Source organism: Notothenia rossii (assembly GCF_949606895.1).
Source record: "Notothenia rossii genome assembly, chromosome: 6".
In the NCBI taxonomy this organism is placed as follows: domain Eukaryota; kingdom Metazoa; phylum Chordata; class Actinopteri; order Perciformes; family Nototheniidae; genus Notothenia; species Notothenia rossii.
The window spans coordinates 23,548,397-23,562,953 of NC_136909.1; the positions used below are offsets into that span (position 1 = coordinate 23,548,397).

Below are 14,557 nucleotides of genomic sequence, written 5' to 3' on the forward strand. Positions count from 1 at the left end.
AAATCAAATCAAATCCATAGCTGCTATCACCGGAGAAAAATGTCTACAAAGCCAACAAAGCCTTTCCAGGAAACAATGTAGTAATTGTTTGTCACAGGAATGAAGGCCCTGGAAGAATTGCTGTTGTGGAGAAATTGTTTTTTATTTCCTTTCTTTAAACTACAAAGTCTAACAAAAAATGAACGTACAAACAGAAAGACCCACTCGCCCGTGCGATTGTCTATCTACAGAACATATGCCAGAGTTACATTCACAGGAAAATGGATTCTTTCAGTGTTGGTGGTCGTTAATCTGAGGCTGCAGGGCTGCAGGTTATCTGACTTCACAAACAAATGCCGGAAAAGCACATTCATAAGAAGGCTAATCTTTCAAATCTACTTACCGAACATTCTGCGACACTGGCAACCTGACATTCATGTACAGAAATACACAACAACAGGCTGAATTCAGATTTTATACAGCACATTACATAACAGCTGTTTTTTAAAGGGTTGACGTGTTAAGGTCAATTATGTTACACATAGTCAATTAATAGGATTCTAAAGAAAATGTTTATTATTCAAGGCTACAAGTATAAGCTACTACATCCATCATCACAGTAGGTTTCCCTTTTTATGTTTAAACAAATGGCAGCAAGTGCCAACAAATAAAACAACAAGTGTGTTTTTCAAGAGTTCAGGGTCAGTGTAGTAGGATGGCGCCAGGCCGCGGGGCTCAGGGTCTCACTTCCTCTGAGTTTAACATGTTCTTGAAAATGGAGATTCTTAGGAACATAAAATATTAGTCGTTGAGATTTGAATTTCCCTGGAAACGGAAGACGTTAGTTGGCTGTGCAATCTATTGTGGTGATATTTTATAGACCACTGAGTTTCCCAATTGTTGTCATCAACATGGTTTAATTAAAAATGGAATTGGCTGTGGCACAATACAAATTGTCACCAGATGGTAATGCAGAAATTGAAAAGTTAGTTATATTAAAAAAGTTATTAAGAGAGATGCTAAATCAAGATGGAGTAGTATTCCTTTCATGCTCACCAAAGGCATTGTAAAGGAACTTGGTGCTGCCAATTGTAGGCTCTTTAGCAGGAATACTAATGATTGATCATTGGCTATTACAAAACAGTAATGCAGCATTTAATGGCAATCTTAGTAAGAGTATGTCTCAATTCTTTGCAGCTCTGTGAAGGATACACAATAAGTGCTTCTGGTGATGTTCACTCTTCATGTAAAAATGAAATGGTTAAACCACAGTCAAATGTAAAGTTTTAGAGGGATTTTTAAGGTTTTTACAAAGATTGCTTTCTTGTTGTTTTATAAATTATTTATGATAAAGCATAACCTGTTCATAATTATTAATTGTGTATAAAGACAAGAGTCGAACATTGATCCACCTATATTTTCCTAAATGTAAATCACAGCTCATGGTGGGTTAACTTATTTCCATTCTTTTGAAGAAAACAGGTCTGAATAGAAAAATATCCAATTTCAGGAGCTTTTATAAAAAGGCTGTGGACCTCCTACAGAGTGAACAACTACATGGTTTGTTTTGCAGTTTAACTCACCATGTCAGGGACTCTGGTGCCATCGCTCTCTCTCAGCAGGACAAGTTGTTTATTTGCTCCATGGTAAATATTAGGGACAAATTACAATGTGCTGTGGTCATTTGCATGTGTTTTTTAAAACAAAATAGACTTCATTTTAATAGCCTGATCAAATGTTCTTGATATTTGCATATTAAATGATGTTAGGAACTGTCAATCTTAGTCTTGGTGTTTTCTGAGAAACACAGAGACCAAGCAGGATGGCTGCAGGTTGTTGAATATATTTGCAGGACATAATGGTGAACAATGGATTTATTGTTTGACATGTTGTTGATTTGTATCTATAATTTTGGATTCGTCATCCCAAATCAATCCTTTTAAGATGATGGTCAGGAAATCAATTAAGGATAACCTTTAACTGAATTAGCTATTTGGCTGTTACAGTAGGGATAATGCAGGTGTTTCTTTTATATAAATCATGTTTTACTATCATATTTCTACTGTTTTTACATCACTGGTTTAACGTTGCACCTGCCTTTTGAAACAATTGGTAAATTATTTTAAAGTTTATTTCAGGTTGCTGTTTTTGACATTAAAGGAATAAAGGGTTTTAACATATTGTGGCTTAAATTGCTCTGAATTCAATTCCTGACTAATTGCCTAAAATAACATTTTAACACAATATGTATTGTCCTTATGGTCATATGAGAAATACACAATTACATATACGTTTTAAGGTGGGTTTATGATGTTAAACCATGTTGTTCAAGCATTGTTTTGAGTTTAGATTAGACATTAGACATTGAGCTCAGGGTTAAGAACATCTCACGCAGACAAGCTCCAGCCACAACTGTAACTCACTGCTGACATCATCCAAGCAGCTTGTTTTATGAAGCAAGTCCTGATCAAAAATGGAGATTCTTAGGAATTTATAATATTAGTCGTTGAGATTTGAATTTCCCTGGAAGGGGATAACGTTTGTTCAACATTGGCTGTGCAATCTTTTATTGTTGTGGTACTTTATCGAGCACACTGAGTTTCACCATTCTTGTAATCAACATGGTTTAATTATAAATGGAATTGGCTGTGGTACGATAAAAATTGTCACCTCTGTATGACGGTTGCAAAATATGTCCAAGGTCTTTGATGCACCAGGCAGAGCAGGCAGTGGAGTGAAACTAAGGGGAGGGACTGAGCTCAGCAGGAAGCTTGAAGTCAGTCTTATTTCAATGAAGTCTGAGCTGGTGTCTGCTGCCTTTATCTCTCTGTCCTGTGAGCGAGATGTGCTCTTACAAAGCCAGCTGAGGACTAACCACAGCAGCTGCTACATGATGCTCGGCAGGGGGAATTTAACTTTTTTCAGGAGTCGGTTTTAAGATAAGGTTCAAACAGTTTTTTTCAGATTTAACAATGTTGCCCAGAATTATTTGATGTGCACTTCTATCCGTTTATTGCTCTGGACTAGAAATGATAGCGTTAAGAAAAGTTGTTTCTCGACTTTAACTGCGTTTGAAGGACATAACAATGAATAATCAATCGATGACAGGGAGGACAATGGTCCCGACCATTCCTTCCATAATGTTTATTTTCGGGGTGGTTGGAAATGTCATCGCCATCGTAGTTCTTTGCAAATCCCGCAAAGAACAGAAGGAAACCACGTTTTACACTCTGGTGTGTGGACTGGCAGTGACGGACCTGCTGGGCACACTGCTGGCCAGCCCGGTCACCATCGCCACTTATGTGAAAGGCTCGTGGCCTGGAGAGGACCCGTTGTGCCAATACTTTGGATTCACCTTGCTCTTTTTCTCCCTGTCGGGGCTCAGTATCATCTGTGCCATGTCCGTGGAGAGATACATCGCTATAAACCATGCCTACTTCTACAATGACTATGTGGACCAAAAACTGGCGGGTTTGACTCTCTTGGCGATCTACATCTCCAATGCGCTCTTCTGCGCCCTGCCGATTGTCGGCTTTGGACAGGTGAAGAAACAATACCCGCAGACTTGGTGTTTTTTAGAGTGGAGGAGCAACAAGACCAGCGATGCAGCCTACTCCTACACGTACGCGGGCTTCAGTTCTATTCTGATCCTCGCCACTGTTATCTGCAACGTGCTGGTGTGCGTGGCTCTGATTCGGATGCACCGGCGATACGTGCGCAGGATGTCGCTGGGAACCGATCTGGGGCGCACCGTGGAGCCGCCGAGGAGAGGACGCAGCTTTGGACGTCTGGCCGGTGCAGAGATTCAGATGGTCATTCTGCTTATAGGCACTTCGGCAGTGGTGCTTATCTGCTCCATCCCTCTCGTTGTAAGTTCTCTGTTTCTGCGTCATGTAGACTCTTTTTATCCTTTACGCACTAAATGTAAACTTTTTTTTTTTGCAGACCAAACAATTTGGTTAACATGTTACTTGTTGCCATATTTTTGCCGTTCTCTGGCTTTACTCCATTACCCACGTTTTACGCACGGCTCCCAACCCCATCCAAATCCAAGTGGTGTTATAGAGAAAGAGAGTTTAATCATGTTTTTATTTTCGTCTCCCTGCTCTTCACTTTTATTAGTGTGTCTTTCACTCTTTTCCTCAGAAACACACATATACTGCTGCAAGCTCACACATATTTTCCTCAGAAACACACATAATCAGCTGCAAGCTCACACATAGTTGGAAGCATTTATCTATCTACTCATAATGTATTCTTTATTCCCTTATAGGCTCAGGTGTTTTTGAACCAGCTGTATAAAACTCCAGTGGAGCTGCGTCTGGACAAAAACCCTGATCTACGAGCGATAAGATTCGCCTCCTTTAATCCCATTCTGGACCCCTGGATCTACATCCTGCTCCGCAAGGCCGTTCTCCTCAAACTCATTGAGAAAATCAAGTGTTTATTTTGCAAGATAGGAGCACAGAGGCAACAGAGACAGGGAAACCTACACATAGACGCCCAACAACTCTCCTTGGCCATTTCTAACCAGGACTCAAAGTCGTTGGTTTCCCACGACCTGAGAGACTTCACCAGCAGCTCCCAGACCTTCCTCTACCTGCCAGAGGGAAGTGAAGTGTACAAAGGAGGCTGCCATAAATCAGACACACCCTCTGGTTCACAACCTTCATCAGTCAGAAACTCACAAGCATCTTATTTGTCTGAGCAGGGCAGCGTTGAGGCTCAGAGTAGAGAAGGGACACATGTAATCAGGGACCTTTCAGCTCTGCCATGCCCAAAAGACACAGCACTTCAGGTGTCGTTGAACACACAAACAGTGGAGGAAAAATGCATCTGATTTTACTTTGTATAAGGGAAAAACTCTAAATTCACTCTGAGTGAGACTGTCTACTCAATGGCTTCTCCAAAAGTGAACTTTTAAATCTCTGAAAAATGAGGCACATAAAGAAAATAAATGACTCTTGTGATGCGGGGGACATGAAGTGAGAAAGGAAGTTACATTTGAAGTGCAGTGAGCTTTATTCTCCGGTTGTTCTCTGTTTCAGCATCCAGCTACCTCAAGTGACCATCTCTGACTGTATGAGCGATGTGTCGTTTTGCCTAAAATGTCGTTCTAACAGAGATTACCCACACCTCATGACTCAATATTCAGTGATGGAATATATCTTTCATAATTTCAGCTATATTAAAACCTATAACTGTGACATTCAGTAAATGGGTCCAGTTAAATCATTGAGTCACAAGCTTGTGGTTAATATGATACATTTAAACAGTATTGAATGTGAGTAATCACTGGCATGTGTGCTGCCATTGTAATTTATATATTTAACCAACTCTAATGTACACCGCTTTTTGAAGGACATGAGTTAGTTCCATGACTAATATACAGTGCAATATTATTATGTGGCAAACCCTTAGGGTTTTGTTCCTAAGCCCTGGAATACACACATAGTCATCTAAAACTAGGAAAACCTTTTTTTCCCATCTTACAATTAGGCTACAATGATTCACGTAACACTTATCTCTCCCCAGAGCTACAGAAAATGTGTTAACCTGTGGACAGATGTTGCGTTAATGTTGAGTTAAGCAGCATCTGATATCAAACATATTTCAGCACACTTGAGAGAAAATGTGTTGTAGATGATTGATTTTGTGTAAAATATGGTTTGTAATAACATTATTCTTCTCCAGGAGAAGGTTATAGTTGATAAATCACACGCCTCAAGGGACTGTCCACACTAAGGAAGTGTTTGATCAGAACACTTTTTAATGAATTTCTATTTTCAGCACAAATATCCAGAAAATCAGGGCTTTACAAAAAGTTTCAAACACTTAGCTACAATCATTTTCATTGGCAGATATCTATCTATCTGACTTCACTCAAATGTGGGGGTTAAAAAAAACAGAAAATGGTCAATTTCTGTAAAACATGTCAAAAGAAATGTAATGGCAGAATTCCACTTTTTGATTTCTCATAATGATAGTCGATTGGCTATTTCTGCGGCTGTATTACCACTATACATACATATATATATATATATATATACATGCAATAGACTGAACGTTTGAGCTTTTTCGCTCAAATGAGCTTTATGTCTTAGTTTCAGCAGCTTTGAGGCAAACTCTGCCTCCTTTTCCCTGTTATCAAATCAGCTCCAGATTGTTGCTTTATGTAATGGATAAAATACCTGCCTTTAGGATAAGCCAAATGATATTTGGCTTAAGTGGCTTGTTAAACAAGGTCTTTAATTTATTTTTAAATGTTTATATTTAAATTATGCACTTTATTTTGTATCATGTATGTATTGTGATGTAGAATTAAATCTGTGGCCACACATTTCATGTCTCTAAACGTTATGTGGTTTGTGCTAGAGTCTAGCGGTAATAACTGAGAACTTTACGAAAGAAAATGTGTACATTTTATAATGAAGCTGTAATGCCCTTGCTATTGTTTCACAGCAAACATGACCTGTGACATGTCGCCATATGTTGTCAACATAAAGCGGAAGTTAATAATATGAGCACCAAGTTTCTCACACTCTCTTTTCCTGCTAAGGTTTGGTGAGATCCTCTCATGACCCCCATTATCACAGACAAATGGCCCGAGAAGAACAGGCTTCTCCAAAGTTTATAGACAAATAAAGTAACGTTTAACACTCTGCGGTAAGGTGAGATACCATTAGGATTTTTCGAAGTGTACAAAAAGCCTCTGGGTCTTAGTAATGTGTCAAATAGCTAATGCCAGACAGACAGAAACAGAGAATGGAGGGGAAAAATATCAGGAAGTTGACCTTGCCGGGACAGCTTCTCTCCGGAAACAATAAACAAAATCTAAGGCTCCAATTCATTGCAATTAATCTTAAACAAGCATTGCAGTGATTTTGATAAACACGTTTTGAAGACGCCTGAAAGAGTAGTGTAACATTATCCTGTAGACTCTAGGAACAATACAGATTATTGAATCAAAATTGTGAAAAGATTAAGCTTGATGTTCAGTAGCGGTATGCTGTGATATGTAAAACAAGCCGTCCACTCCATCCTCTTTGCTGTCAGTCTGCCAAATAACTTGTATAAATGAACAACCAAAGAGGCTGATATTTACAGCCTGCGTGAACAGGGTCACAGTCACATCCTGTACAAATAAGAATAGCCTCACTGACCTTTACTCAAACAAATCTAACACAAGTCTTTTCGAAACATCAGCAATAAAGGAAGATTATTTTGTTGCATATGTTATGAGAAAAGGAGGTGATGCTTGTGTAAAAGGATCCTAAATCACATACAAGTTGACATGAACGTCATTGTGAAGCTGCTTTACAACACACAGGTCCTTGGGTGACACTCTGCACCCTGTCTCCTCATGTGCTCATTGATAAACAGCAGAAAACACCTGCTGCTCCTCCACCTCTGCTGTCAGCCTCAGTTGTAAAGGACACTAAACAATCCCAGTCTGGAAAGACGCCAGAACCAAAGCAGAAGTGATGCAGGAGCTGATAAATACTCTATGGAGGTAAAAGAGCCACAGGCTTCTTCCCGTAAGTAATAGAGAAAATAGGAGATGTGATTAGTAAAAACATGATTCTCTACAGTGTTCCTCTCACATTAGTGCCAATATCAGCCTTTGTGACGCCAATGAAGCAATAGGATCTTATTGCTAATATGCTATAACAACAAAGAGCTTAGACCTTAGATGGTCAGTTCGCCCTCACATCTCACCGACCCAGCAGATGGTCCAGCTGCAACATTTTCCTGAAAGAGAACTGCAGTGAGTATCAGGGAAACTATTTTTATTTAAAAGATGTTTTTTGTGCTGTGGGAACCATAAATGAAATTCCCTTCACCAACTTTCCTCAATTTACTCATCACGAGGAATGCTACTCGCTCCCTGAAAATAGTTTATTTCTTCAAAGTGAAGATATCTGGCCTTATATAAGAGGAAAAAAACGTTTTAATGAAAGCTTGTGTTATAACAAGCTGAGGAAGTCTGTTGAAAAATGCTACTGAGGATATTTGATCATCCTTTTGATTTAATTTACACAAAATTGCTGAAGTGCTTTAAGGTCGTGGCGGAAACCTCAGGGCAAAAATCTCACAATCTTCACAGATAAAACTTAAACTATTGATGGCATAATACTCATTACTAATGTTGCGTCTTTAGAGTTTATATAAGGCAAGGCAAGGCATGTTTATTTATATAGCAACTTTCAACACAAGGCAATTCAAAGTGCTTTACAAAAATGAACGACATCAAGAGCATTAAGGAAACACATTATAAAATGGCATTTAAAAACAGACATTAAAAAGCAAAGATAATAAAATAAAATAAAATAAATACATGAATAAAATGGACAGTGCAGTGTGAGATATAAATAGTTCAATTAAAAGCAGCGGCAAAAATACAAGTCTTGAGCCTGGATTTAAAAAATACAAGAAGAGAATGATAACAGTTGTTGCCATTTATACTATTGACCAGAATAAAGGTGTTTATTTATGTGTTGGTCTTATCTTAATATCTATTTGTTTAACCAGGTGAGGCAATTGTAGATGGATACCTGTTCTGCGATAGAGAACGGGCCAAGAAACAGTAACAAAAACCAAAATCAGTGAAATAGATAAACCAAAAATAAACGTAGTTTGGGTAAAATCATAGTGCTATTATCACATCTATGATTGAATCTACTAATACAATCTGACCTATCTTGCTATCTCTTCCTGCAGCTCAGTGAAGCTGCCGTGCGTTCAGTTTGCCAGGCGACGGCAATGCAAACAGCTCCCGGCCAGGAATTAGTCACCCTGCTGACTCTGTTAAGTCCCGCACAAATATACAGTATGTAGAGCCACTTATTTCAAAGCTTTAACACAGAATTATGGAAACCAGCAAGTTCCCATGAAATCAGCAGATAATGGGTATGACTTTAATCTCCGCTGTTATATAATTCCAAAGCAACTATAGGAAATTCTTAACCACACGAGATGACCTGTCAGACAACAAGCCAATCAGACACAGATATGTGGACTTTAAATGTACTTGTTGTACATGTTTAGACTTGTTTTAATTTAGGTTTTTTTGTGTAGTGAATTTTCAGTTCAGAAATAGATAAAAGAGTTATCTATCTGCTTTTACAGTTTCATATTTTTGTCTGGAGATGTATTGTGCCCCCATACAGGAAAGCATTTTAGCATCTGCTGATGGTGCTGATGTGTGTGTGTGTGTGTGTGTGTGTGTGTGTGTGTGTGTGTGTGTGTGTGTGTGTGTGTGTGTGTGTGTGTGTGTGTGTGTGTGTGTGTGTGTGTGTGTGTGTGTGTGTGTGTGTGTGTGTGTGTGTGTCATTCAATATGTGTGTGGGTGTATTCACTTGGGTCACACAAACTAGGTGTTTTCCTCAGTAAGTCAAATACTCTCAGGTTTAGTTTTCACTGAATCAGTAATTTCATATTGGTCACATACCTTTAATATTGGATGTACAAATTATTAAATGCTGCAGGGATGACGTATTTTTGTAGGCCAAACAGGAGTTTTCCATTTAATATCTGATTATTAAAAGAAATAAGCAAACTAAAGTTTATTAATCCACAAGTTGGGTATTTTTTGATAGATGTTTTTGTCTTGGAACATAGCATGAAAAATATCTCTTTGGAGTTTTGTTAACACAATACCTTATTACAGGCACTTTACCTATTCAAAAACACATTGATCACGAGACAAACTTGAAGTGATAACAAATTCTTACTCCTTTCCGGATTTTAGGAATCATTCTGTACCACTTTATTATTGAGGAAATAGGCTGCTTTGGGTCCAAACTAAACATGAACTATTTAAATCAATGATTCAGCCGGCACTTGCTGTACACCTTCTATTCTTTGGCTTCAAATCTAACCATTGATCACAGAAGGTATTTCATCCTTTTGTATTTGAAAAAGACAATAAGCAACATGAAATCTCAACCAGGACATCAAAGCTGCCATAGTTTATGGCAATTTAGCGAAGTCATTCCTGAGAGTTTCAGAAAATGTCAACTTGTTGTTTTTCACATTTTTAGGGTTTAAACTAAACCAGTAATGTTGCCTTCATATCCAGTCTGTTAGCGCCTATGTTCTCACTTTATGCTAAGCTGCCCAGCTGTTGGCTGCTGCTCCATCATTAAAGTATAGACACGATAGTAGAAGGCTACTGATCTTCTCACAAAACCCATGGCAAATAAAAGTAAATTGTTAACTACCCAAAATATATAACTATTCACTTTTAAAGTTAAGTAAAAAATGAATGCAATCATTAATGGTTGAATAAAGTCACAACAGCCACCACTTCAGAAGGTGCAGAGCAGTTTGAAAAGTTGTTTGTGTCAGATTTGAGCACTAAATGATATGGTAAAAAGTCTAACCACACAGTTGCATGGAGATGTTGTTATAGAAAGTCACATGTTCATATGGTGGTCACACATACAGTATACTGCCAACAGCGTTTCCCAGTCCCTGCCAACTCCTTACTCCAGTCAGTGATTCTTGGACCACTCAGCATTTTTTCGACAGCTGTCAAAAATAAATATGTTGCTCCTTCATTTCTCAAATAATCATTATCCCCTCTGATCACCTATTACAATAAACAATTCCCCCTTCAACCTTTCCCTGTATACAATCTGTCATATTCAAAACTGGTTAACTTGACTACAGGGCTCCTCCAGAAGTTAGAGCCGCTGCTGGGAATCAGATTACTTGCTTCACTCTGAGGTTTTTCTGACAAATGGTATTCTGAAACAATGTTGATGGCATTCATTTTGCTCATATCCGGATTTGTTCTCTGATTTCAGCAGCTCATAACTCAAAGCCAGTTGCTCTGTGTGTCAGCGTGAGTAATGACTAATGCATCAAACCAATTCACACACGTCCCCTTGTGTGTTATGAAGGTTTTTATGCATGTAAACGATCTGCAAAGTCACAAACCCTCAAAGTACACCCTGTAGCAAGTAAAACTCTAACACAGAAAATACCTGTCTATGCTGCCCCAGAACGCCTCGTTGGAGATTTCTCTTTTTCCATTGTTTTCTTCCTGGGCATAGTGACGTCGTGCCCATACCCAAATGGATCCATTGGTCCAAATAGACGAATCCCTGGAGCCGTTACGTTACGTCCGTGGATTGGTCCAAAATAACCAATCTGCGGACTTCCTCACACACACACTCAATATTTTCTCAGCTGCAGCTCCACCGATTTCTCTTCCGAGACTGCGGGACGCAGCGAGGTTGTGAGTGGGTGTGTGAGTAAACACACAAACTCCCAGCCAGGCTGCGGGTGTGTGTGTGTTCGGGCTGGGTTTCGCTGTGTCTCGCTGTCTCGCAGACGGCCACTGGGCTCATAGGGAGGGGGGGGGGCAGGAGCTCCAACAAGCCGTTTAGGACAGAGAGTGAATACACATACTATACAGAGATGCTGTATGACAACATTTTTGGAAAATTGCACAATATAAATCTATTTTAGTATACCTCAACAATGGAATTCTGATCACTAGACATGGCCATGACATGGGACCTTTAAAAGAATGTCCGACCCGAGAAATATAATATACTGCAGAAATATACCCTGAACCAATCAGTCGCTTTTACTAAGTGTAAGTTTCATTTTTAAGTAACTGTTGGGTTTTTTATGCAAAGTAGAATATGGTTAATTTGAACCAACAAACTCAAGGTGTAGCTGAAAAACTGTCACCAATGTAAAGTTGTCCAAAACAATGTGCAAGAAATAATAAGTAAGAAATAGTCACATAGAAATTAAAAATATTTGCGTAAATATCCTAACAGTAATACAAAAAAAAACGATTGAGACTAGACGGTTTTCTACATATGGGTAAAAAATCTCTGCCCTGCTCTGTCTGTGTTACATTGACTCTTATTGGTCCAAGTTTGAGTTTAATGCTGCTGTTTCTGCTGCCATACAAATATTTTTTAATGTGGGCTTTTTGAAAACAGCCATCATATAAAATGTGGCTGAGAGCTGATGGCATGCATGGGAACCTCTGCTGAAAGATGCAGCATACAAGAGAAACATTGTTATGAACTTAGATACACAAGGAAGAAAGGACTCAAATGCACGGCCCGGGAGCCGAAAGGATATACAAAAAGAAAAAACACTCTTTGCAAGGTGACAAAAAATAAAGAGCTTCAATAAGGCTCAACAAAAAACGCTCACAACGTGAGGAACAAAACTTACAAAAAGTTTTCAGGAGCATGAATCAAGGTAAGTGCCAAGAGAAACAAATACTGACGAGCAGAGTTCTTACATGAGGACAGGACAAAGACGAACTGGCCTGATTGCGGGGGCTGATTGCGGGGGCTGACCGACGTGGCAGCGTCCACTGAGGACGAAGGCCCCAGTAGCAGCCATGACGGGCATCATCAGGGTGCAGGGCCGCTCGGACACGGCGTGTCCCGGTGTGCCCCCCGTCGATGAGAGCCTGGCGGCCCATGTGCTGCCGCAGACAGCTGGTTGGGTGGAGGGGAAGAAACCACTGCCCCCGCTGCCGCGGGACCGAGACACCCTGGAGTATTTAGACAAAATGTTCAGGCTCGGTGCACAGATGGCGGCTGCGGCCAATATTCTCGGCGTGTTGGGCGTCTCTTTGATTACTCCTCAAACAGATGCCCCCGCCCTCCCGCCCTGGATTATCCGGGGCCGGCTACGTCTATGGAAGTCTCAGTGGGTGAATGCTTGCATGATAAGGTAGTACCCGTAGAGTCCAGTAGAGGGCTCTGCCTATGCTTATATAACAAGGGTTACCATACGTAACCCCTCGTTTCTGGAAATGTATGGGTGCTAGTGAATTAATTTCAGTTTTCAACACAAACACTGCGCTAACAGATGGCTAGTCCGCCCTTGAAAATGTCTATGCAAACGTTATTATTAATAATAATAAAAAAAAAAAATTATAAAAAAAATTAATCAATTTAGTTTTTAATTTATTTATTTTAATTTTCCATTTTTATTTTGTAATCATCTCGCGACCCCCATTTTGGGAACCCCTGCTCTAATTGTTGGTGGCTTGGATCAACATGGATGTGAGTGCTTTTCCAGGGCTTTACCGGGAATTGAGAACAAGTGCACTTACTTGCACACACATCAGTTTTCACCTCTAAGTGTACTTTCAGCAGGCTAAAAGTAACAAAGACGTCATGACGTGATCGAGTGCAGATGTTGTGTAAGGGCATATTGTGGATCTGTCTTGATTGATTTCCCCACCCTTACAGGATTTGTGTCCAAAATAGACTATACCTTTTTTGTCACATGACCAATTTATTACAATTCATCGTACGCTGGCACCACATAATGTTGTTACACAAGTTGAAACAGGCTTTGCAAGCTCAACAGATTGACACATGCCCTGGGCTTGGGCATATCATCAAAAAAAGTACTGATTATGTCCCAGTTTAAAAATCCCCTTTAAATTCCCATATCTATCTCAAATTATACATAATCTAAAAACAGTAGGTTCACATTGAAGTTGAAAGGTGGTGATAATACAAAAAAAATATAATGAAACTCTGCTCTGCGTCAAAGGTAGTGACATCTTTCAAATTGGGGTTGAGGATTGATGCTGAAAAGTTTACAGCTAAACCATGAACTTTAGATTAACACAATGAGACACCCCGATGTTTTAGGACTGTTTTAGAAATAATTTGCACTGCAGCATTCCAAGGAAAGTACCTTTGCCACAGTGGCAATTATGGGAACCCCAATTTGAAAAGAAGAATAAACACAATCTCTAAATGTAACAACATCGTAACTTCAACAGTTACAATGTTAAAGAACAATTTGAGGCTTTAATCACACCCTAATTATTAAACAGGCCTTATAGTATTTTCACTTACATCAGACTTACATCTTCTGTGTCTTCCTACCTCCAGAGGCCCTGCACACTCACAAAGGCGTGTACAATCTACTGAATGCAAAACAAATGTTTGCTGTTTAAAAAAACTAAAGTATAAATTGGGGTGTATAAAACGTAGTCAAATGTCCCAATACATTTAAAATGTAGGGGCGAGACTCAAAACAAAAAAGTTTTGTGTGCAAAGTAGCACGTTAGAATCGGGATCTCATCATGCTCACTTCTCACTGTACCAAATGTTGTCCACTGGTGGGATTTGTTTCTGTGTTGTATAACAACAACTGAGACAACTAACTATAAAAAGTGGGAAAAAACACCTTGACAAAAAATAAATAATAATCAGTGTTTTGGTTTCAGTATGATCTGATAACATCCTTTGACCAGGATTGGCCGAGCAGCATGACAGAGACCCTGTTCCTCACGTATCCTTCTGTGACAGTCTATCTCCTCTTCATTTCCTCCTGCGTGAACCACAAGACCCTACAGTGTGTTTGTTGAGAGAGTCTTCAATGTCACAGCTCTGTTATCACAAAGTTCCTTCTGGACGGGATAGAAAATAAACATGTGTCGTTTTGGGAAACCAATTAAGCTTATAATCTGAAGGCTGTGAAAGGATCTGGAGTCAGTCTCACAGAGAAGACATCTCAGACTCCCGTTTGAGTTTACATTGCTACTTGATGTTTATATCTCTAAAACTAA

The 14,557-nt window shown here is 39.4% G+C and overlaps 1 protein-coding gene across 1 annotated transcript; it reads left to right on the top strand.

Moving 5' to 3' along the window:
* Positions 1–2,443: 2,443 nt before the first annotated feature.
* ptger4a (prostaglandin E receptor 4 (subtype EP4) a) lies at positions 2,444–6,319 on the top strand. Its single transcript, XM_079690437.1, has 2 exons — positions 2,444–3,848; positions 4,253–6,319. Exons 1-2 carry the CDS (start codon positions 3,066–3,068, stop codon positions 4,817–4,819), a joined length of 1,350 nt encoding a protein of 449 aa, XP_079546563.1. The 5' UTR covers positions 2,444–3,065; the 3' UTR covers positions 4,820–6,319.
* Positions 6,320–14,557: the final 8,238 nt, after the last annotated feature.